Source organism: Schistocerca cancellata, chromosome 4 (assembly GCF_023864275.1).
Source record: "Schistocerca cancellata isolate TAMUIC-IGC-003103 chromosome 4, iqSchCanc2.1, whole genome shotgun sequence".
Lineage (NCBI taxonomy): Eukaryota > Metazoa > Arthropoda > Insecta > Orthoptera > Acrididae > Schistocerca > Schistocerca cancellata.
In genome coordinates, this window is record NC_064629.1 from 521530003 (window position 1) to 521553695 (window position 23693).

Sequence of the window (23693 nt, forward strand, 5' to 3'; positions counted from 1 at the left end):
GTATACATCATGGCTGCTTTCACAGGTGGACCTGCCTCTGATGGGATAGGATAAACCTATGACAGGACAAGAGTAGGATGTGCTAGTTGCATAAATCTGTCAAGTCTTTCACCTGGGTCCTCCACAGGCATATGACCCCTGTGGCAAAGGGTTGGGAGTGGAAGTGGCATATGGATGGACTATGGTGGTGTGTAGGATAGGCTGGTGGTAGAATACCACTTTAGCAGAGGTAGGAAGTACTGTAGGTAGGGTGCCCCTCATTTCTGATTTCTGGGCACAATGATAGTCAAAACATGGTAAAGGACATGGTTCAGTGGCTTCAGTCCAGAATGATACTGGGTGATGAGACCGGGAGGAGGGGGTGGGTGGGCAGGATCCTCTGCAGCTGGTTCTTTGGGGTGATGAAAGGATTAGGGATGTGTGAGGATATGGTGCATGAAATCTGTTTGCAGGCTAGGTTCGAGAGACAGTGCCTCTATGTGATGGCCTTTGTGAGTCCTTTCACATACTGGGCAAGGGAATTCTTGTCATTGCAGGTAGACCATCCACAGGTGGCCATGTTGTATGGGAGTAATTTTTTGGTGTGGAAGGGATGACAGCTGTCAAAATGTACTTACTGATGGTAGTTAGTGGACTTGATATTGACAGAGGTATGGATGGAGACATCAGAGAGGTGGAGGTCGACATCCAGGAAGATCATGTGAAGTGTATGGTTGGTTGGTTTGGGGGATGAAAGGGACCAGACTGCTACGGTCATCGGTCCCTTTTTCCACAGACAAAGAACACCCTCAGAGAACAAAAAATAACGAGGAACAGAATAGATCACAGACGATACAGAACAAGAGAAACTGAGACAAAGACAAGACAAAACGAACTAAAACCACACAGAGTGTGAAAGTGGGTGGCCGACCATAGAAATAAAAAAAGGAAATGCCAACCACTTAGAAACACATTAAAAAATCAGTTTAAAATCATAGGCCAAATGCCAGAATCAGCACAAAACAATAAAATAAAACAGAAACACTCAGATTAAATGATAAAATCCCCCTGCCCGAATAAAACGTAAAACTAAGTCAGCCATAGTGGAGTCGTCTGTTAAAAGGGCAGGGAGTGTATCAGGCAGCGCAAATGTCTGCCTGACCACAGCTAAAAGGGGGCAGGCCAACAAAATGTGGGCCACTGTCAAAGCCGCCCCGCAGCGACATACAGGAGGGTCCTCCCGGCGCAGTAAATAACTGTGTGTCAGCCGGGAGTGGCCAATGCGGAGCCGACAAAGGACGACTGAGTCCCTGCGGTTGGCTCGCATGGATGACCGCCACACAGTCGTCGTGTCCTAAATGGCATGGAGTTTATTGGCCGTGATCCGATCGTGCCATTCAGCGTCCCAAAGCGCAAAAACTTTTCGGCGGAGGACTGCCCGCAAATCAGTCTCTGGGGGCGGCCAACATCCAGAGACGGTTGTCTCATGGCCTCTTTCGCCAGGCGGTCAACATGTTCATTGCCCGGGATACCGACATGACCGGGGGTCCACACAAAGACCACAGAGCGGCCGCAACGCGCAAGAGTATACAGGGACTCATGGATAGCCATCACCAGACGAGAACGAGGAAAACACTGGTCGAGAGCTCGTAAACCGCTCAGGGAATCGCTACAGATAACGAAGGACTCACCTGAGCAGGAGCGGATATACTCTAGGGCTCGAAAGATGGCGACCAGCTCAGCAGTGTAAACGCTGCAGCCAGCCGCCAAGGACCGTTGTTCGGAATGGTCCCCTAGAGTTAGCGCATACCCGACACGACCAGCAACCATCGAACCGTCGGTATAAACAATTCCAGAGCCCTGATACGTGGCCAGGATGGAATAAAAGCGGCGGCGGAAGGCCTCTGGAGGGACCGAGTCCTTTGAGCCCTGTGCCAAGTCGAGCCGAAGGCAAGGGCGAGGAACACACCACGGGGGTGTACGCAGAGGCGCCCGGAAAGGAGGTGGAACAGGGAAAAACCCAAGCCCGCAGAGAAGCTCCTTGACGCGTACAGCGATCGGACAACCCGACCGGGGCCGACGGTCTGGCAGATGGACGACCGACTGCGGGAACAGGACACGATAATTTGGATGCCCGGGCAAGCTTAGAACATTGGCAGCATAAGCGGCCAGCAAACGGTGGCGCCGGAACCGCAGTGGAGGTACACCTGCCTGTGAAGTGTATGGGAGAAATGCTGTTGAAGCTGTGGAAGAGTGAAGATTGGTTCAGTTATGTTGACACGTACAAGCATTACAGCACAATCATCATACTATCACACATTTGCTGCAACAGATGTTGTAGCAGCAGTATGGACTGCTTTTACTCTAGTGGAGCTTCCAGCAAGACTGGAAGAGGAAAATCTCAAATCTGCAAGATGTATATAGCTAAAGGAACACCTCCAGCCATGTTACAAATACATGACAAAATTTATACTCTGTACCTGGATCAGAATAACAAAGTGATTGACAACAAAGTACAAGTGAGTGTGGAAAGGGGCGATGTTGTCAGTTTGCCAGTGCAATTGCCCGCAGTATGGCAACAGTCAGCTAATGCAATAGGACATACTGCCTTCAGCACATCAATTCCCAGGGTTTGCGCAGAGTCTTCTGCTCACACTAAACAGTAGTACAGACTTCTGGCACAAAGATGTGATGTGACATTCACATTAAAACTGTAAGTGATGAGACAGTTGTGAATGGTCAACATAATGCAGACTAATAAAGTAGTAAGTATATGCTACTAGCAGTATATGAACATATTAACAGCAATGCAAAAAAGGATTATTTTTATATAGTATGAGAACACGGAGAAAAACATTCCACCTGGAATGTTTTTGGTACTGATATGAATTAATTCACATTTTAAACAGATCTGCAGAGAATTTTTGTTCATAAGGCATTTTCAAGTAGTTTTTAGTGTGTACTTTGTTCAAATAAATAAACTGGAAAACCAAACTGTCATAACATATTTTTTTTTTTTTTTTTACCCTGCTGAAACTTATCCAAAGCTGGCGAAATATAATAGAAAGTGTGATGCTTCATTTTCAACAGTTCAGAAATAAGTAGCTGAATTGAAATATAGATGCATTTCCCTCATTGGAAGAAAGAAAGGTTAGGATCTAATGTTCCACTGAAGATGTCATTGGAGACACAGCACAAGCATGAACTTGGGAAGGATAAGAAGGAAACTGGATGTGTCCTGTCAAAGGAACCATCCTGGCATTTCCCTTAAACAATACAGGGAAATCATGGAAAATCAAAATCTAGATGGTCAGACAGGCATTTGAATCGCTGTCCTCCTGAATGTGAGCCCAGCTAGATTTATTATGTGGCTTAGAAGGGAACTGCGTCATCTACATGTTTGTTAGCATTTAAGAAGAAAGGAGAAAATTCTTAAGTCAAATACAAAGAAGGAAGAAATTGCAAAGTGGCTTGAAGAGAAACTTGTTTCAAGCTTGGGTTGCTATGCAAAGTCAGAGTTGGAGGAAGTCATGCGTCACAAGCACTTTTACAATAAATTTGAACCAGACAGCATAGTAACAGAAATGGGCCATGAGGGTATGAGGTTTCCCCCCTCATCACTGTCAATATTGTCCAACGGAAAATTTATGATCCAGAAATTGTACATCAAAATGAAAGATGTGCTGAATTTACTTGAGAAAGCTACTGATTACGTTGTGGTGGAAGACTGGATTAAGTATGTATGCCAAGCTGGGAAAAAAAAAACACCTTTCTGAATGAAGGTATCTGAGAAAAGCTAATTAAAAGCTTTCTCACTGGTTCAAACGGTTTCTCAGATACCAGGCCTACAGAACATGACAATTAAACAGCAATAAATTGCATAAAATGTTATATTTCATATTTATTTCCCTCCCCAAAGCTGTTCACCCCCCCCCCTCTCAAAAGCAATACCACCAGGTGATTTCACAGCCATAATAATGTTTAAATAAATGATTGTTTACTTCCAGCTATAAAATATTTATTGCAATGTGCTATCTTCTGAATTTGGGTATCACATCATTTTCAAGTGATTGCTTTGTAATGCATTGTGCATACATGTGACAGACAGCAGTGTCTAATGGAACAGTTTGCCAGGTTCAGCTGGACACATGCAGGCTGACAGCTTCCTACTTCTGGAGACTAAGGTGTAAAGAGAGGCTACCAGTAGGACAAAAAAACTAGGAGGTACCTACACTTGCTCCTCCAGGCATCACCTTCACTGCTCCCTCGTACAGTCTGTACACTTTTTTTTTTTTTTTTTTTTTTTTTTTTTTGACAGATTTATCTGATACTGATATCCATTGTTAGTGAAGACACACAGACCGACAAAACGATAAAAGTAATTAAACTATTCCAGACTCATAGCAGACCATTCTCTGACAAACACCTGAGAGGTATAAATATCGAACACAATCATTTATTTCAGTTTACCACTGGGTTCACACTATCTGTGTCCTTGCGAGTGCTAATAGAGATACGCATGCAAAAGTTCAAGAGGAATTATGTAGCTCAAAAATAAACTTAATATACAGATCAGATATGGTGGAAATGTTTTGCATTCACACTACAGTGGCTGAGACGATGTGCTTTCAGTAAAAATAACAAATGCAATTTTTAGTTATGCCTCAGTTATTCATCCAGTTGAAGCTGCAGTCAAGTCCCACAATATACTCTATTGTCCACAGACTGTAAAGAACACAAACTACATTGAACATTGCAAAAGAAGAAAAGACAGAAAAAAGAAGGTGAGTAATAATGCAATATGTTACCTTCCACGATGATGACTGTGTTGAACCCAAATCTGAAAAAGGTTTCGTTTAGTGCCCAGCCGTAATGCCGTGCGATGTTGAAATAACCTCTAAACTTTTTCTCCTTTGGAGGTACTTCAATCTCTGACTGATCAGGTTGCTAAGATAAAGTTAAACAAAATCTTAAATTAACTGGCCGGTGTGTTTAGTCAACAACACAATACAATAATACACCAACACTGACACTTTTCAACGAAGATGGAATACCAAATAAAAGGGTAAATACTAATAAAAGGTACATACATTTGTTTCAGAAGATTTTTTACAATTTGAATAACATAATGAGATATTAAATATTGTACATAATAATCAGCACACAACAGAGACGAGAAAGTAATTTACCTCTATATGAAAAACTTCATTGCTATATGAATCAATAACATCAGCTGTGGCTTTATGGCGACAATCTTGGCTCACAATGATAGGAAACTGATGGCGTGATGGACGGTAACGCACCAACTGATCAATACACTTGCTGACGGTAATACGATTGCATGCAAACACAACTATAGCAATGACAGGGCCGCCGTTTGGTAGTTTCTGTTGCGCAATATCTTTCAACTGTTCAACCTAGAACAGCAATGGAGTTAGCCTTATTCAGTCAAGTTAGATCTTAAGATAAAAGAAATATGTAACTAAAGCTTTTCCATGCAGGCAGACATACAATTCTAAATTGTGAAGCTCACAAACAGATAATTATTATATGAATTATTAAACCATACATTACGTGCACTGTACCATTTCCACTACAGGACGTGTAAAATAAGATTCTTCATTAGAAAAGTACAAACTACTTTACAAATATCATGCAGACAGAAATAAGAAGACAGATTTAGTAACAATCATCAAATGCTAAACATCCTGTGCATATCCAAAGGTATAATTATCATTAAGCTAAGCTCTCTGTATAGAAACCATAACACTGATGTTAAAAATATGAAAAATAATGATGCAACTGTGCAAAACCCTGAAACAGGTCAGTTATTTTGGGATGACATTATTTTTGGCACAAATGTTGAATGAACAGCTGTATGCTCATTACAGATAGCTGATAGAAGATTAAAATTATGTGGTATACTTTCCATTTATTTACCACTAGTCTACTTTACACACACCTTGTTACAAAGTGTAAGTCATTTCATTCCCAACTACAGCTATACAAAATGCTTGCCAAAGTTTTCAATTTCTTGTCAATAACAAAATTCCTCAAACAATTAAAGAAAAATTATGTCCTGAATATATTACAATAGCCCACACAGAAATTCATCATGACACTCAATTGGCCTCTTATGTAAAACTTTGTTCTGTCATTTCACTTAAAAAAAAAAGTTTTAGATAGGGATCAAGTTGAAATAAAACTTGTCCAACATACGCATTTGACACGTTTATACACCACAAGCCAATTCCCAGCATACAATTAAAGGTACCTGGTACCAGCATCATTTGGTCACCTCTTTGTTTCCTTCATGAATGGTGTATGATAAAATTATAAAATGATTCTCTCTGTGTCTTTGTCTCTCTAGTGTGCATGTTTAATGATTCCATACCAGTTCCACATGACAAAATATCACATACATTTTAATTACAACATGCTATTTATAACGACATACTTCATTATAACTTTGTCACATGTATGATTCAACATCATATAAGAAAATGTTCTGCTTCTTATGCAATTACTTAAAGGGCTCACAGAAACTGGAAAACATAACATGCCTGAACTTCGAATAATGAGCCAGTCATTGTTGCAAATAATTTTTTGATTTATATAAGAGAGAGAATCTCCGTCTCTGTCATCTAGGAGAAAGACACCAGTCTTGTCAGTAAAAGGAGAGTTTAAGCTTTTAACTATCACATTACTAGCTTCTTTTTCATCCAAAGTTAGAGTGAATACACAATTTTGACTTCAAATTGATTTTACAACATATCAAATATTTTTCAATTTTTTTAACCATTCACAGGTCAGAATTGCAGTTTAAACCACATTAGTGTCTTGTCACTAACTTTTGTTCCATAATTAGTATAGTTTTGTTCAGAAAACTGAAAGTATTCATTATAATAAAATGAAACATGATCTACAAAATTCAATTGCTTGCTTCGCAACTAATTTAGAAAAAAATGGACTATGTAGCAAAAACTATTAACTTCATATAAAAGAAGACTACTGATGAAAAACTAGTAAATTAACATACACAAGATACCTAGAATCTGAATCCGTGTTCTAAAATCACCTGTGCCAATATGAAACCAACCTTGCTATTCTTCTGTCGACTTCCCAGGACTTCATTCTGAGCTTCATTCCCAACAAGTGAGTTTTCTCCAATGTGGTTGTTTGCAGCTAAAAAATTACGACATTTTTATATATTGCTGAGATAAATAGGCACTTCTTCAGTAACTTATGAAAGTAGCACAAATATGATGAGTGATTTACTGTGTTACTTCATTATAAAATTTTAATTCCAGGCAAGAGTGGGCCCATGACAGTACAATAAAAACTGCTCTCTTATGCCACTACGATTCACAAAAATGTGTAATTCTATGCAATGTGGGTTTATGCCCATATTTAAAATGGCATTGTGTTATGTAATAAAATGCACATGGCATGCAATTATCATTATTGTTTCAGGAAGCAGCCGTATGCTACAAAAAACAGAAATAAATAGCACCATTGATGGAAGTCTGGACCTTTACATGTTTTACATACTGTGTACAGTTTTCAGGGTAATGTAAAAATTATAGGTGCATTTCAAGACAGTCAGAAAAATGTAAACAAGAGTTCAAAAATTGAAAACAAACCACAAAAACAGTATAAGCATGTACTGATTGCTACAAATTTTGAGTATATTGTTATTAGCATCATGTTGTGCCAAACCATCACAATTCAACTGGTGATATTGCAATCTGCTTTTATCACTGGTACGTAACAGATAACTGCGTAGTATATTACAGAGTAGAATGACAGTCAGTGCTACAATAGGGAGGGAGTCTACCAGAGAGAAATAACTTGGTAGAATCTACATTTATGATTTCAAGTATGATTAAGGGCCACCAAGATGTTAGAGACACAACAAACTCAGATAGGTGTGGAGAGTCAATTAAATGCTTATCCTTGTGCTGTTGATAAACTACAGCATCAATTTCTAAACATAGGGTTGGCATCCGAAAAGTTCAGCCAATGTCTACGACATTAACCAGTGACTAATATTTGCTGTTATGTGGTTTTAATCGTGATCTGCTCTTGTTACAAGAAGTCTGATGGATTGTATCACCGAGTACTCTACTTAGAAGACATGCTTATAAGACAGCGATGCGTGCATCACTCATCACAGGAAGCAGTATTTGCAGTTGTATGTCAACAATTCCACTCAACTGTGCATCAATGGAGAGGACCATTCACTATACAAATGAGTCTAACTTCTAACTGTGAAATGACAATATTTGTGTTTCAATTTGACTAGAAGCAATATTTTATTATCACCCATCCAATGTCTGTGATACAGATTTCTTCACGTGAGGTATTGTCTGTGTAAGGGGAGCAAGTACATGCAAAAACATCCACTTCTTTCCACGTGTAACTGTGACAAGGCAGTTGTATGCAAATAACAACTGTCATGCTTATGTTGATATTTATGCCTGTACAATAACCAATAAATTTATCCAAGAAAATAATGACACTTGAGCAACAGGGCACATCTCGTGAACTCATATCCTCAACAATGAACAATTCTGTGCACGAAGTAGCCAACTCAATAATCTGACCCAAATTCTATTAATTTTGGGGAGTTCTTTGGTGGTATTTTGTTGCTCACACACTCCTCATTAGCTCATTGTCATACTAAGAGTGGCCTGCAGGAAGAGTGACACCCATTTCTCATAAAAATTTAATTCCAGGCAAGAGTCAGCCCATGACAGTACAATAAAAACTGCTCTCTTATGCCACTACCATTGATGCCAGCTTCTTAGTATTTGCTGATCATGGTAATGGTAAACAAACCCCCCCCCCCCCCAATCCCCTACTGATACTATTAGTTTTTTTATAAAACAAACATATCCATTCTGTAAATTTCAAACATTTTTTAAGTTCAAACATATTTTCTTTGTTTTGCAAACTGCTTTCACATTTTATTTATGCTGTATTTTGAGTTCAAGAGTGATACACTTAAAATGTTCAATACAACAACTTCACAAGTTATTATTCTTGGTATTTTCCCTTGATTTATGAAAACAAATGTCCAACTAGGTTATGGTTTGGATGTTTGGTTAACAGCCATCTGCAGCCTGTAAAACCTTGGCAACAGGGTAGATGTCCAAATACCAAGTACCTTTAAAAATGCTTCACTGAATAAGCAGGTATTAGAAGAAACCAAGCTACCACTCTTCTTTTGTTAGTGTAGAAGTTTAGCAGCTACATTACGAATTTAAAATAAGTTCTATGAACACTTTTCCAAGCTTACATTCAAACCCTGTAGCTCTTTTTTTCCTATTCCCATTCATATTTTTGGATATAAAAAAGAAGCATGTCAAACAACACTCAAGAAAGCCTCTCAAAAATGCCAGCAAGCAAATGGATATAAGGCAATGTAAATGGCAACAAATGAGATTCTCAGATTGGACCAGTTATCCTGATCAAAAAGTCCTGAATATTAACGAAACAGTAAAGATATACAAGATGTGGTGAGAAACAGTCAGGCACAAAATGTTAGGTGTGACAGCAATATAGGAAAAAGTGACAGCAGTAGAGGAGGAGGAGGAGGAGGAGGAGGAGGAGGAGGAGGAGGAAGGTGGGTGGGGAGTATTTACAACACAAGCAAGTCCCATCACTGATGGCAATATGGTATTGTAGGAAAGAAAGTGATGAGATAGGAACATCTGTCACTGTTCTGTATCCAATTCGTCCTCCTGATCTCTACCTCTGTGGGACAGTTTCCCATCTCGCTCCAGTAGTATAATCTATTTCCACATGCCTATGGGATATGTTACGTTTCAAGATTTCATGTTAGTTATACAACGATCTCTCTAATTAGCTTGGCTTTTCATATCTCTTGACCCCCATTTTGTAGTACAACTTTGTAATTAATATTGTTGATTAGTATTGCAAACATTCTCATATTTAAGCAATGCAAAATATATGAAATTTGAAGATTATAAAAATATTTATTATTAGTATTATTATTATTTTTATTTATACTAATTATTAAAAACAATATTATTTGAACAACAATAATTATGTAAATGTCAACTTAAATACGTTTTTCTTTAAAACTTGAGAATCAAATGGATATTTGTGATTTCTTCAAACCATAGCTAAATATTTAAAATCACAACAATATGAAGCCTTCAAATATTTGAAATAAAAAAAATATTGTTACCTTCCTTAAAAACAAATTCCTGTATTTCTCTGAATAAGTTTTTGTTGGCTTTTAAATGTTCCTTCAACTTTTTTTCCAGTCTTGCTAAAGGGTCCTCTACAACAGATGCCTTCTGCAACAGAATCATAAGGCTATGATCTCTTCATGCATTTACTGATTTACATACGTATGCACGAACGTATGTGTGCATCAATTTATAGTTGTTAGAAAACAGCTCAGATATAAGAAGTATCAAACATATTTATATTCAAAATTAATCATACACAAATGACATGACACACTATTCTCAGCCTCGCTCCTAATTTTACTAAGCATATGGATCCTGAGTCAAATCACAATTATGAGTATAAAGGTTATATTACAATTTATCATATACACAAGTTCACAAAAATGTACGTCACATGCGGTTTATGGTGCACAGTTGCTTCAGCTTTCAAATTTTCCAGTGCTTTCAAAGGGTGAGAGGCTGATGCTAGAGTTGTGCACAGTTTAGGTTTCAAGCTGTCTACCCCATGTAACATGCAATGGCACATACAAACTCACATGCTACAGTTGTGAGCCAAGTGCAGCTTACCACACCATAGGTGGCAGGATAGTATCCAACCTACCAACTCAACAGTGCACTATGCTGTGCTTGCTGGTTACATACTAATCACTCTAGCTCACTGCATGTGCTGCAGAACATCTTATGTCTATCTGCAACATCCCAAAACTTATGGGGAGAAAATATGAGATTGTGTCATACTTGATTCCTACTGTGTGTCACTGGTTTCTTACATTGTGACTATCAGTAATTCCACACTACAAAAATGTGGTGTCTTTAACTCCATCAATGTATGATATTCTTGATATGCACTATTTGGATTATTAAAAGTAGACTTATAAGAGTCTATCCAAGTGAAAGATATTCTGTGATTATTGTTGGTATTATATACTCTCTTCTGAGCATAAAAAGAGCTATCTATGTAGATAATGTGACTGGGTGGATATGAAAAGACTGGATAAACTGACACTAGAGCGAAGCTCAAACATTCACTGAAACTGCTGCCCACATAAAACTGTACAGTTAATTGAAATAATAATACACAAGGATAAATTCAGGGCATTGTAGAGGCATGCAGAATGAACTGCAGTAAAGGCAACAGGTTGATCCAATGAGTAACTTCAGTGGGCTGAGGAAGTGACTAGTTGACAAAGCATGTCATCCCACTGGGCTGGGCCAGCAGCTTCACAGTGCAGTGAGACAGCTGGGCTGGCACATGTACCATATGAGCAGGCTGCAAGACAGGTGTAGGCAGACTGAAACCTGCACTGTGCTCGACTCTAGCTGTAGAACATGAACATGAGCTACACTTCTGCTATTAAGCGAACTGTGTTTAAATCGTATGTTTTTGAGGAGCGTCCCATCCCTGTACACTTTTCTCTTGCCTTCTCTTAATAACTTGCCATTTTAGCTTCAAAAATGTACATTATTTACATCTGTTATGCTTGCCACACAGCTGCGGGGAGTTAAGCACATGGATATCCTGTTTATTTTTTCCATGTTTGTGACTGGATTTTCCAAAGAATTCTAGGGTTGCTATTATTCTGTAGAATGGACCCCTCCCCCCCCCCCCTCACAACCCTCTCTCTTCAAATGTTTTACAGTAATTTATAGCTGGAATCTGGAGGGGTACTGAATATATGAGATGAACAATTTTCTCATGCAACACTAAGACTGACTGCCACATTGGTTCTATAAAATTCACTCTTCTTCACTGTGCAAATGTCAGCGAAAAGAACTGAAACAATCGTCACGCCCTGTCATTACCAGAACAAAAATTATATGGCAACTGAAACATCTGATACAAGACCCCTTTGACCAAAAGTAGCACTATACTACTAACACAAACCAGACGGTAGACATGCCGATTCCTCTACTTCTTCACTAATACTATGACAGTTGCTCGATCAGTCTACCCAGTAAATTACTTAGCCTATATACCGTGAACAGTTCAAACATTCATGCAACTCCATATCGAATTTGTTGCAGAATATTACTCAAAAATATAATTACACAGTTGTTTCCAGTTATAATACTGAACTTACACACTGAAATGTCACATTTTAGTACGGCATATGATTTATTTGGAGGCCCATTCTTTCTTTCCTCCATTTTAAATGCTTATTCAGCCTGTGATTCCACAAATCACATACCATCAACTTACTAACTGTATTTTTCTTCAGCTACTTTCTGCATAATTTTGGTCAACTTTTAATGGAATACTTGTTTCGTGCTTATTATTTCCCTTTATGATTTCCTTCATTAGTATCACTAACTTTTGTTCTAGTTTAATCATCTCCACAACTGTCACAGTTCCAGCAATTTTTTACCCATTCTCTTTCTGCACTTCTTGGCATAAAACTATGCCAAGAAGTGTAGCAATAATGGGTAAAAAATTGCAGCAACTGTTTCTCTACAAATACACTCCTGGAAATGGAAAAAAGAACACATTGACACCGGCGTGTCAGACCCACCATACTTGCTCCGGACACTGCGAGAGGGCTGTACAAGCAATGATCACACGCACGGCACAGCGGACACACCAGGAACCGCGGTGTTGGCCGTCGAATGGCGCTAGCTGCGCAGCATTTGTGCACCGCCGCCGTCAGTGTCAGCCAGTTTGCCGTGGCATACGGAGCTCCATCGCAGTCTTTAACACTGGTAGCATGCCGCGACAGTGTGGACGTGAACCGTATGTGCAGTTGACGGACTTTGAGCGAGGGCGTATAGTGGGCATGCGGGAGGCCAGGTGGACGTACCGCCGAATTGCTCAACACGTGGGGCGTGAGGTCTCCACGATACATCAATGTTGTCGCCAGTGGTCGGCGGAAGGTGCACGTGCCCGTCAACCTGGGACCGGACTGCAGCGACGCACGGATGCACGCCAAGACCGTAGGATCCTACGCAGTGCCGTAGGGGACCGCACCGCCACTTCCCAGCAAATTAGGGACACTGTTGCTCCTGGGGTATCGGCGAGGACCATTCGCAACCGTCTCCATGAAGCTGGGCTACGGTCCCGCACACCGTTAGACCGTCTTCCGCTCACACCCCAACATCGTGCAGCCCGCCTCCAGTGGTGTCGCGACAGGCGTGAATGGAGGGACGAATGGAGACGTGTCGTCTTCAGCGATGAGAGTCGCTTCTGCCTTGGTGCCAATGATGGTCGTATGCGTGTTTGGCGCCATGCAGGTGAGCGCCACAATCAGGACTGCATACGACCGAGGCACACAGGGCCAACACCCGGCATCATGGTGTGGGGAGCGATCTCCTACACTGGCCGTACACCACTGGTGATCGTCGAGGGGACACTGAATAGTGCACGGTACATCCAAACCGTCATCGAACCCATCGTTCTACCATTCCTAGACCGGCAAGGGAACTTGCTGTTCCAACAGGACAATGCACGTCCGCATGTATCCCGTGCCACCCAACGTGCTCTAGAAGGTGTAAGTCAACTACCCTGGCCAGCACGATCTCCGGATCTGTCCCCCATTGAGCATATTTGGGACTGGATGAAGCGTCGTCTCACGCGGTCTGCACGTCCAGCACGAACGCTGGTCCAACTGAGGCGCCAGGTGGAAATGGCATGGCAAGCCGTTCCACAGGACTACATCCAGCATCTCTACCATCGTGTCCATGGGAGAATAGCAGCCTGCATTGCTGCGAAAGGTGGATATACACTGCACTAGTGCCGACATTGTGCATGCTCTGTTGCCTGTGTCTATGTGCCTATGGTTCTGTCAGTGTGATCATGTGATGTATCTGACCCCAGGAATGTGTCAATAAAGTTTCCCCTTCCTGGGACAATGAATTCACGGTGTTCTTATTTCAATTTCCAGGAGTGTACATCATACATTTCAATCATCATTCACATTTGATTGGGCTACTTTAAGCTTCCATGTGGAAAATTTGTATTACGGGGCATTGGTTTCTTATTAATTTGTGTTTGACAGCCTGGGCACTTACAAAATATATATATAAAAAAATAGTTAGCTGGAAACACCACATTCAGATGTAATTGATACACAAACTAATGAGCTTTTAGCAAGCAGCGAGCTTCACAATCCACATTACAAGTAGGTACAGTCAATATGATGAAACCTTTGATTAGGAATTGTTTCCATAGAGGATGTGTAAAAGTGACACTAGATAGGCATATTAGGTTGAGGGGTTATTCTTCCAAGAGAGAACCCATGCTCATAAATTAATGGTTTGGGTATTAAGGAGTACTGAAGTTTCATTAGAGTGACTCCAGTGTCCTGATAAGTAGGTATGGAACACATTACTAATTACCAAAGATTGACTGACAAAGCCTAAACTTTAATTTGCATATTCTGGGCTCAAATCATAGTCAACAATGTACTGTGTGCCAAAAGATCTGTTGCACGCATACAGCAAGTTTGATGCAGATATGCAGCATGACTGTACTCAGAAAGATTTCCCTTCAAATATTCTGTGTCAACTGACACTCAAAGCAATTGAGAGAAGAGCAGAAAGTTGCATGATGGTATCAAGTTTTCAAAAATTTTTCCATGTACATGCAGTTAATCATATTTTCTGCATTTGTTACATTTTACTGTATGTCAGTAGTACCATGTGGTATTGAGAAATCTACTGTACATACAGAAGACTTTCAGAATTCTGTATCAATTATTCTCTATTTCTATCCAATAGCAGATGTCAACAACAGATGTAGGGCCATGCACACTCGAAACAAACCACTCCCAGCACTCACAAAGAGTTGCAAACACTGAACACATGTCATTCTTATGTGTGAAGAGCTGTCTGAACAACAGTTACATCCACATTCTTATATACCTGAAGACAGCAGTGGTTCAGACATCAGCTACAAGAAGATGTAATATCACAAGATTTCCAGCAGGAAGTGTGTATGAAGAGGTAAGTCTTTTTAATTGCCACAGCAGGATACTCAAAGATACCGCAGAAAAACTGATCTTTAATGGCACTGCAAAGTGGTATGCCATTCTTATCACTCATGGACTGACCTGGTTGCACAGGAGAGACCAATATAAGTTGAACTGCCAGCTGAATTGTGGCTGGAGTTCATAGTACTGTTGTGGGCACATGTTCACAACTATTGCCTTGACTTTCTGCAGATGGTATGTGAAGGACCCACAGATTTATTGCTGGACACTACAGTGTGCAGCATTTATTGACAATCATGAACAGTTCACACACACACACTCACTCACTCACTCACTCACTCACTCACTCACTCTCTTCACTGTGCAAATGTCGTCATTACAGCATGCGTTTATAAGTTGGTTGTATTTGCAGGTGTGTGTGTGTGTGTGTGTGTGTGTGTGTGTGTGTGTGTGTGTGTGTGTGTGTGTGTGTGTGTGTGTTTTTGGGATGTCTGATCTACTCGGCAGCGCCAAAATTTGTTGATGGTAAGTAATTGTTTTTTTGGGTCTATTTTTCTCGAGCTGTAATGTTTTGTGTATTTATTGTGTATTGAATGTGTCTTAATTTGCGCAAGGGTGTTTGACTTTTGAATTTTTGCATGGTTTTGGTTTTGTTTTTCGTAGTTGTAGATATTGATTTTTTCGTATCAATAGTTATGGTTGACCTATATAGGTCATGGGAAAAGACCGATTCCAATTTTCGTAGTTTTATATGTAGGTATTGGTGGTTTGGTATTGTCAGCTGTGGTCAAGTGAAATGTCTGATTCCAATTTCCGTAGTTTTTGCTGTAGGCGTTGGTGTTTCTGTATAATCAGATGCAGTTGACCCATATAGTTCAAGGGAAGTGCCAGTCTTGGTGTTTTTTTTTTTTTTTTTGTTATATTTACCTTGTCCCCTGCCAAAAATCCCAGTTTCCCGCAGTTGTCCCGTTACTTTGATTCTATTTTGGGAGAGAGATGTTATTGTCTTATTTATACGTATTTTCGTGTTGTTGCTGTGTGTATGTAGTGCCATCATAGGTGCCATATTTGAGACGATCAGAAAAGCCATTTCCGCCACATTGATGACGTCAGGGGTCAAAGCAGACGGGTGGAATCTGACACTTCCATAATTCCAAACGAAATCAAAGTAAGCAGCGTGGCCTATCAGCACAGGCGTGCACAAAATGAAGGCCTAAAAATTTCTACTCAAGTCTGTAGCCACAAGCCTCTCCTGTCCTCTGACACACAAAGAAATGAATCATCAGGCTTGGGATCCAGTGGTAAAGAAATCCATTGGTGGCTACTGCTGATGCACAACTATTGGGCATTGCCCCAATGGCAACGGGGATGCAAGTTTTCCGACCTGAAAAACAGCCTGCAGTTGTTAAGCCACCATGAACCAAACAACATATTTAAATAATTTTTAATCAGATCACACAAACCACAAACTATATGAAGAAAAATATGTTATACTTTATACACTGAAATTAAACAAGCATGCCAACAGCATTTCATAATAAAAAAGACATACTAAAAATTCTCTATAACAAGAGTCTTTACTAAAAATGTCAGTTAGACTATTATGAACTTCCTCAAAACTTAATGTGACAGTGGTGTAAAACTTGAAGGCACTTTATACAATGTCTGCTGCACTTGTTATGCAACAATTTTACTACCATAATGTCCAGCACCTTGGTAGTTACAGTTAAATTGTGAAGTGCATAACCAGTTTGATTCAGTGGTTATCATAACAGAAAAACAGGCTGAAATGTGTCAAGATCAGTTGTGACAAAAGATACCTCTTTTTTTTTTTAAGTTTTTCCAACTCAATCTCACTTCCACCTCATTACCTTCCCCCAAAAAGTACTAACCAGCTGTAGAACAATAAAAGATGTCATATTTAATTTGAGGACCAGTGGAATATTGGCATATTTTAAGTACACCTCCATCTTGTTGTCGTGTTTTAGGGCTTTATATGCTCGCATTGCAAAAGCAAATTTAGTTTTTAAGAACGTGTCCATTCTGATGAAAACATTTTGAAAAAGTTTTCGGGAGAGACCCTTTTTTTTCCAAAAGATGGGCTACAAGCAGCCATTTTTGACATTTTTACAAAAATATTCAAATTTGCCCTCAATTTGTAAACTGTTGGAAAGCAGTAGGGGAATGAAATTTTATATTCTAAAACCTTGTATTGGAGAGTTATAACTTGCAAAGTTTCAGTCAGGTTTATCCTACAATTACTTCCGGAGGTATAAAAAGCTAAACTCCACATTTTTTCAAGAGTCTCTTTTTTTCAGCCCACTTTGCTTCAAATGATCCATATGAAAATTGCTCAAGAAATATTTTTTTTATTGTTTTCATTAATAGAGTGCAATGGATTGTACAAGATGGCCTAGTTTTGTCTCTTTCAAGAAAATATTGCCAGAGATGACAACCTGCTCAAATTAGCTGAAAACTCAGGGCAGTACTTTACATAGCTGCACTATGGGGTCAAACAAATGACTGTCTCTGGAAATATTATACTGACCAATGTGAAACTTTACCAATGCTCACTGGGAACATGGGCAAATGTTCACACACAATTTCAGCAAAATCGGTGACGGCCATGTGGGAACCTTTTCCCGAAGTTAGACGGCTTGGCATGGAATGGCCCTACTACTCAAAATGTAACTTTATCCCAATTTCCAGAGTTACTCAAACAAAGTCCAACTTTCCTGTTTTTCTTTTCATGTTATCTGCACAGCTCCACTGCATCACCCTTTAGGTATGAAATATTTTCTCCTGTGTTATCAGAAAGACTTCTCATTTCAGTTTTTAAGCAGACATGATGCATTTACTTGTAATAAAGTGATTGTGAGCACAGATAGTTCCAAATTTAAAAAAAAGGTAATTCTGTGTCACTTTACAGCATCACAAACAAACAAAAATTCTAGTCAGTTTCAGGGTACAATGTAAAGACAAGTACCAAAAATTACACATATGGTCCTGCAATGAAATGGCTTTTGCTTTAATCTCATACATAGCTGTGTCTCCATTTGTGTGAACAGACAAACATTTGTACATTACCTGTACACTCCAATTGAAACATAATGGTTTGTATAGTTTAAAACAGTAAATAATTCTGTGAAAGCTTCCTTTGAATACAGTCTCTCTCCTACAGATGAAAGGAATAAAATTTCATATCAAAGATACTGGTACCAAGTACCACCATAATGTCTGTAATCAACTTGTTGTGTACAAATTCATGAACTGCAACATAAACACACTCCACAAATGGGTATGTGGATGCTGGCAATTCTTATCAACTTAAATGTAGATTTGAATAATAGTGATGTAGTAGAGGAGGCATTAAGTTGCAATGGGCACAATGAAAAAGAATGGACTTCCCACTGTTTTAATGGAAAAAGGCATGATTGTGATGTTTCATTAGGTTAAAATTTGCTTCCCCCCCCCCCCCCAATCACAATAAAGACACTTAACTATACAGCTTTTGATATGTAAATATTATGATTTTCATATTTTTGTTATTTTGAAATAGTGCTGGAGTAATGACTTCTGCATGATCTCACAACTTTACTTTTATCATACCAAAGGACATGACCACTACATAGTAACAAGATTTTTCTTAACTATCAATATCACAATTTCAAAACATCTACAACCCACTTTTAATAACATGAACTATGCTTATGCCTACTGCACTACTAATAGATGGAGGGCAGGAAAGTGACTGAATCTCAGAACTTCTGAGATCACTAAAAAAAAATGTAGTTCAGTTTGGCAAGGAAGGAGAGTTTTACATCATGTCAAATTTATAATGATACACAGTTCTCTCTATTGTACCAATATGAGAGAGTAAGCCTCAGTATTTTAAATTTACAATCCACTTTGGTTTTCATTTACATGATGGTTATTTAGGCAGATTCCTACAATCCCTGTATCATTTAGAAAGTGAACCCACCTTCCAAGCCTAAGCTAACGACTGTGCTACAACACTTCTCACAATAACTGTATGGGGTGCCACAGGCACTGTCATAACAGGTTGCCATGTGCGTTTCATAAAATGCCCACACCATATGAGGTCAGTATCAAGAATGTAAAGCATGGATACATCCACCAAAGCTATAACACTGAAGTTATCAAAAAATACAAACACTGAACACATAACAAGCACAGACATATCAAAGCATAAACATTTTTCATAGCAAGAACACAATGTTATTACTGAATCAATGCAATACTTACATCTGGGAAGCGCGTTCCGAGAGGTCGGTGTTGGAACAGATAATATGTCACTACAGTCCACAAACAAAACGACACAAACACAAATGCAAAGAATTGATTTTTGCGCATGGCAATTTGTCGTCACATCATCTGAAACATAATATAAAAACCACAACCAAATTTACTTGTGAAAAAGTCGCATAAATTTCTTTGGAGGTGTCACTTGCAATTCTGATACCAACAACTAATAATCGTATGCACTACAAAATGAATTAAACGAAATAAAATAAGCCTGCTACTGACAACATAAGTATAAGCACCTAATGTACATAAATACTACATTACTTCACAGAATTATACACAAAAACAGCAACAAATCTTGATTCAAACCTTTTGCTAATGCTATATGTACAGTTTCATTTGCTACATCTTCAAGCAACATTATGCAAAGAGGATTACCACATTGATTGGGCATAAAGGTTTCAATACTTAATACAAGAAATACAACAACTAACCTTTAACGACACAAACAAGAGTTTGAGCTGTGGAGAAACTGTCGTAACAACGTTCAAGCAGGAAAGCTACAAAGTATGCATCGTGCAACATTCAATTCTTGCATGCGGTTTGTGTACGATATCCAGGATGTCAGGTTGCAAAAGTGTTGAAATTTTCTCGGAGACCTCATTTCGGTGACTGAGAATACTGCCGGTTGCAACAGATATCTTCACAACTTTCCTCTTCATCCATTCCTCCAGCATTCGTCGTCCATCGAAAACATGTTCTGTTAACATACCCGGGTGCAATGTAACACTTATGGGACTTTTTGACAGATCACAACTCACGTTCGAGGACAGAAAAGCGTGGTCTAAGTATCTGCACACGGTTCACTTCGGTGTTGTTGGCATATATTTCATTGAAATACAACAAACATTGTCAATTTGAAAGATTGGACGAACAACAATATTGACGGAAAGTCATGTCTCACGCAACTGCAGAAGTGAAACACGAAGTACTAAAACAGTTCCGATGCATTAAACGTTGTATAGAATAAAAGCAGGTGAAACCGAATGACAGGTACTGCTAACAAAAAACGCTGTCATCTGTTATTTCCAACTGCATACAGTGTGTAGCGCATCCTTCTTCGGTAACTATGGGCCGGAAAGATTGTACTACCGCTCAAACTTTGTCTTCCCGTTATTTATTGCCTTTGCCATATACGTGCAAATCAGCTGTGAACAGAAAAAAATACTTACGCCTGCCAGTTTATGCGTCAAACGCGTTACTTTTCCGCGTACGCACAAAAGTATAGTACGTGTGCATATCTACTGCTGACGTCTCAAAGCAGTTCATCTAACCACTAATAACATCATGCACAGATGAAGAACTTGAACAAGAACACACCGAGTGTATTTGTAAACAAGTTACCAGTGGTACCTAATATTTTGATTTATCAAACGTAAACAATTTATACGCTAACGCAGAACACAATTTTTTACATTCCATATCATGTGTGCAGCAAACTTCATGATTCACCTTAATACCATTGACCTAAACATTATTTCTTATTTGAGGCGGAGCTGCAACAATAATAACAACACTGGATTTTTCAGACAGATATTTACTAAAGTGTTGGGGTCTTCAGTCCGGGAACTGGATTAGCCATACGAAAAGAAAATCAATTCAGCGCACGATCTTTCATTTTACGTTTTTCTTTTTCCATTTTACGTTTTACTTTAGCCCAAAAGCACGATATTTTTAAAGAAGTCGGAATATCATCGGCCCACTTAATGCTACTTGCTAACTGCATAAACAAGAAAACGGATAGAAATCAAATCACATCAATATTTGTTTCATATTTTAAAAATTATGCGTGACTTGACTCAAAGTATGCCTACATGACTGAATCAAAAGTCTGCTATGAAACTGTACAAATATCTCAATAAGTTGTCTCAATGTCAGATGTGATGGTTTTAATAAATGAACACACTATTCGCCTCGTATAGGCAGGTAAAATCACAAATAGTCAATATTATTCTCTTTCTGCTGTTCGTTGAACTAGTGTAGTAGCATGCATAGCCGCCCGTAAGGCATTAGTTCCTTAACAAGGATTAGAGCTTAACGCCCCATAGACGATGCCATTTTCTTTAATAGTCTGCCACAGGATTGTTTCGTACCGAGAAATGGAACCACATTCATAAAGTGCATACGCATGAGCGTTATTGTAATCTTGTCCTCACCGTTCTACATCTACAGCCATACTCTGTAAATCACAGTGAAGTGCTTCGCAGAGGGTACGTACCATTGTACAAGTTATTAGAGCTTTTTCCTGTGCCATTCGTGCATGGAGCGCGGGAAGAATGACTGTTCAAATACCACTGTGTGCGTTATATTGGGTTGGTGAGTAACGTTTTTCTATGAGTTCAATAAACACAACAGATACACATAATAGAGACTTTAGTCATAAATAATATATTCTCCTTCACTATTTACAATAGTCTGCCAGCTCTGGGGTAACTTTTCGATTCCGCAACTGTATAAATCATGTGGTTTTGAGACGACAACTCGTCGAACCATGTCCGGTGCGTATTTTCATCCGGAAAGGAAGTTCCTCGAAGGTTGTTCGGTAGAGAGCGTAAAAGGTGTAAAATCTAGACGTTATCGTGAAATAGCGTCACTTCACACAGTCCTCCTGATCATTGTTCTTGGATTGCGTTAGCAATACATCTCAGTCGTTGACAATAAATGTCAGCAGTGATGGTTACACCTACGGGAAGCAATTCATAGTGCACCACACCGTCGCTGTACCACCAGATGTCATACATTATCTTCTGTGGATTCGGGTAGGTCCCTGTATGGGGAGTTGCTGCTTCGTTTGGGCTCAATCATTCCTCGCTTTTCCTTATCTTAGCATAAAGATACCAATTCTCGTCACCAGTAAGATACAGATGATCACATTTCATCAAATTTGCCAGTTCTGGAGTACTCTGACTTGGATCACTGTGCATTAATGCATTTAAACTATCTTCATCAAACCCCGAAGGTCTTCCTGAACATGAAGAGTCACTAATACCATAAAGATCTTCCTCAAAAGGAGAAAACCATTTTCTTGCCGTGCTGCATCCAATGGCATAATCCCCATACACGGCACAAGTTATTCCGCCTTCTTCCTCTGCTGTCACCCCTCAATTGAACTCAAACAGAATAATATGTCGTAAATGTTCCGATATTTCCACTTGGCACTCCATTTTCTAGCTTTCACGGCTCCACTCACAATCTCAAAATGACAATATGTAAACGGAAATAGCAAGCGTGAACTACAGATAAAAGAATGGCACTAGATAAATAAACCCATAGCAACCGGAATACCAGCGTGCAAAACAAAAAACGCTAAGAACATATGTACCAAACTAATAATTATCCTTCTCCTCACAATTCCTATGGGAGCAATATGTGGGGAGTTGTAGTATATTGTCAGAGTCTTCATTTAAAGCCAATTCTTGAAACTTCATAAGTAGCCTCACTTGGGATATTTGACATCTACCTTCAAGAGTCTGCCATTTCAGTTCTTTCAGCATCCATGACCCTCTCCCATGAGCCATACAAACCTGCGACCATTCATGCTGGTGTTCTCTGTATACATTCAATGTCTTCTGTTAGTCTAGTTTGGTATGGGTAACACACACTTGAGCATTATTCTAGGATGGGTTGCATGACTCCTTTTTAAGCAATGTCTTTTGTAGACTGACTGCATTTCCTTAGTATTCCACCTGTCAACTGAAGTTTGCCATCTGCTTTACCTATGCCTGAGCCTAGGTGGTGATTCCATTTCATATCCCTACAAAGTCTCACACTCAGGTATTGTATTAATTGACCGATTCCATCTGTGACACATTGATACTATAGTCATAGGTATTACGTTGTTTCTAGTTTTGTGAAGTGAACAATTTTACATTTCTGAATATTTAAAACAAGTTGCTATCTTTGGAAAATTTTACTGAATAATTGTGCCATTTCTTTGAGATGGTACCTCATTATTGATGACTTTATCATCTCCAAAACGTCTGAAGTTACTATTAATATTGTCCACAAGGTCATTAACGTACAATAGGAACAGCAAGGGTTTCAATACACTTCCCTGGAGCAGACACAAAGTTATATCTTACATCTGCGATGACTCTCCATCCAACATAACATGCCGTGTCCTCCCTAGAAAGAAATTCTCAATCACAATCCGAATTTTGTTTGATGCCATATACAGTCGTACTTTTTATAATAAGTTTAGATGTGGTACTGAGCCAAATGTTTTTCGGCAGTCGAGAAATAC

At 39.3% G+C, this 23693-nt stretch overlaps 1 protein-coding gene across 4 annotated transcripts in view; it reads right to left on the minus strand.

Moving 5' to 3' along the window:
- The window catches only part of LOC126183369 (alpha-1,3-mannosyl-glycoprotein 2-beta-N-acetylglucosaminyltransferase), an 87750-nt gene extending 66869 nt beyond the window's left edge, over positions 1–20881 (minus strand). Inside the window, exons 1-6 of one of the 4 annotated variants that reach the window (XM_049925298.1) lie at positions 20623–20881; positions 19391–19519; positions 10196–10304; positions 7079–7164; positions 5169–5396; positions 4788–4926 (exon numbers count right to left, since the gene is read on the minus strand). In XM_049925298.1, coding sequence (XP_049781255.1) covers positions 4788–4926; positions 5169–5396; positions 7079–7164; positions 10196–10304; positions 19391–19498 — 670 coding nt within the window. In that variant the 5' untranslated portion in view covers positions 19499–19519; positions 20623–20881. Of the gene's footprint in view, positions 1–4787; positions 4927–5168; positions 5397–7078; positions 7165–10195; positions 10308–19390; positions 19520–19884 lie in introns of all 4 variants that reach the window. The other 3 variants (XM_049925297.1, XM_049925296.1, XM_049925300.1) reach the window with 3 other exon arrangements.
- Between the last annotated feature and the right edge of the window lie 2812 nt (positions 20882–23693).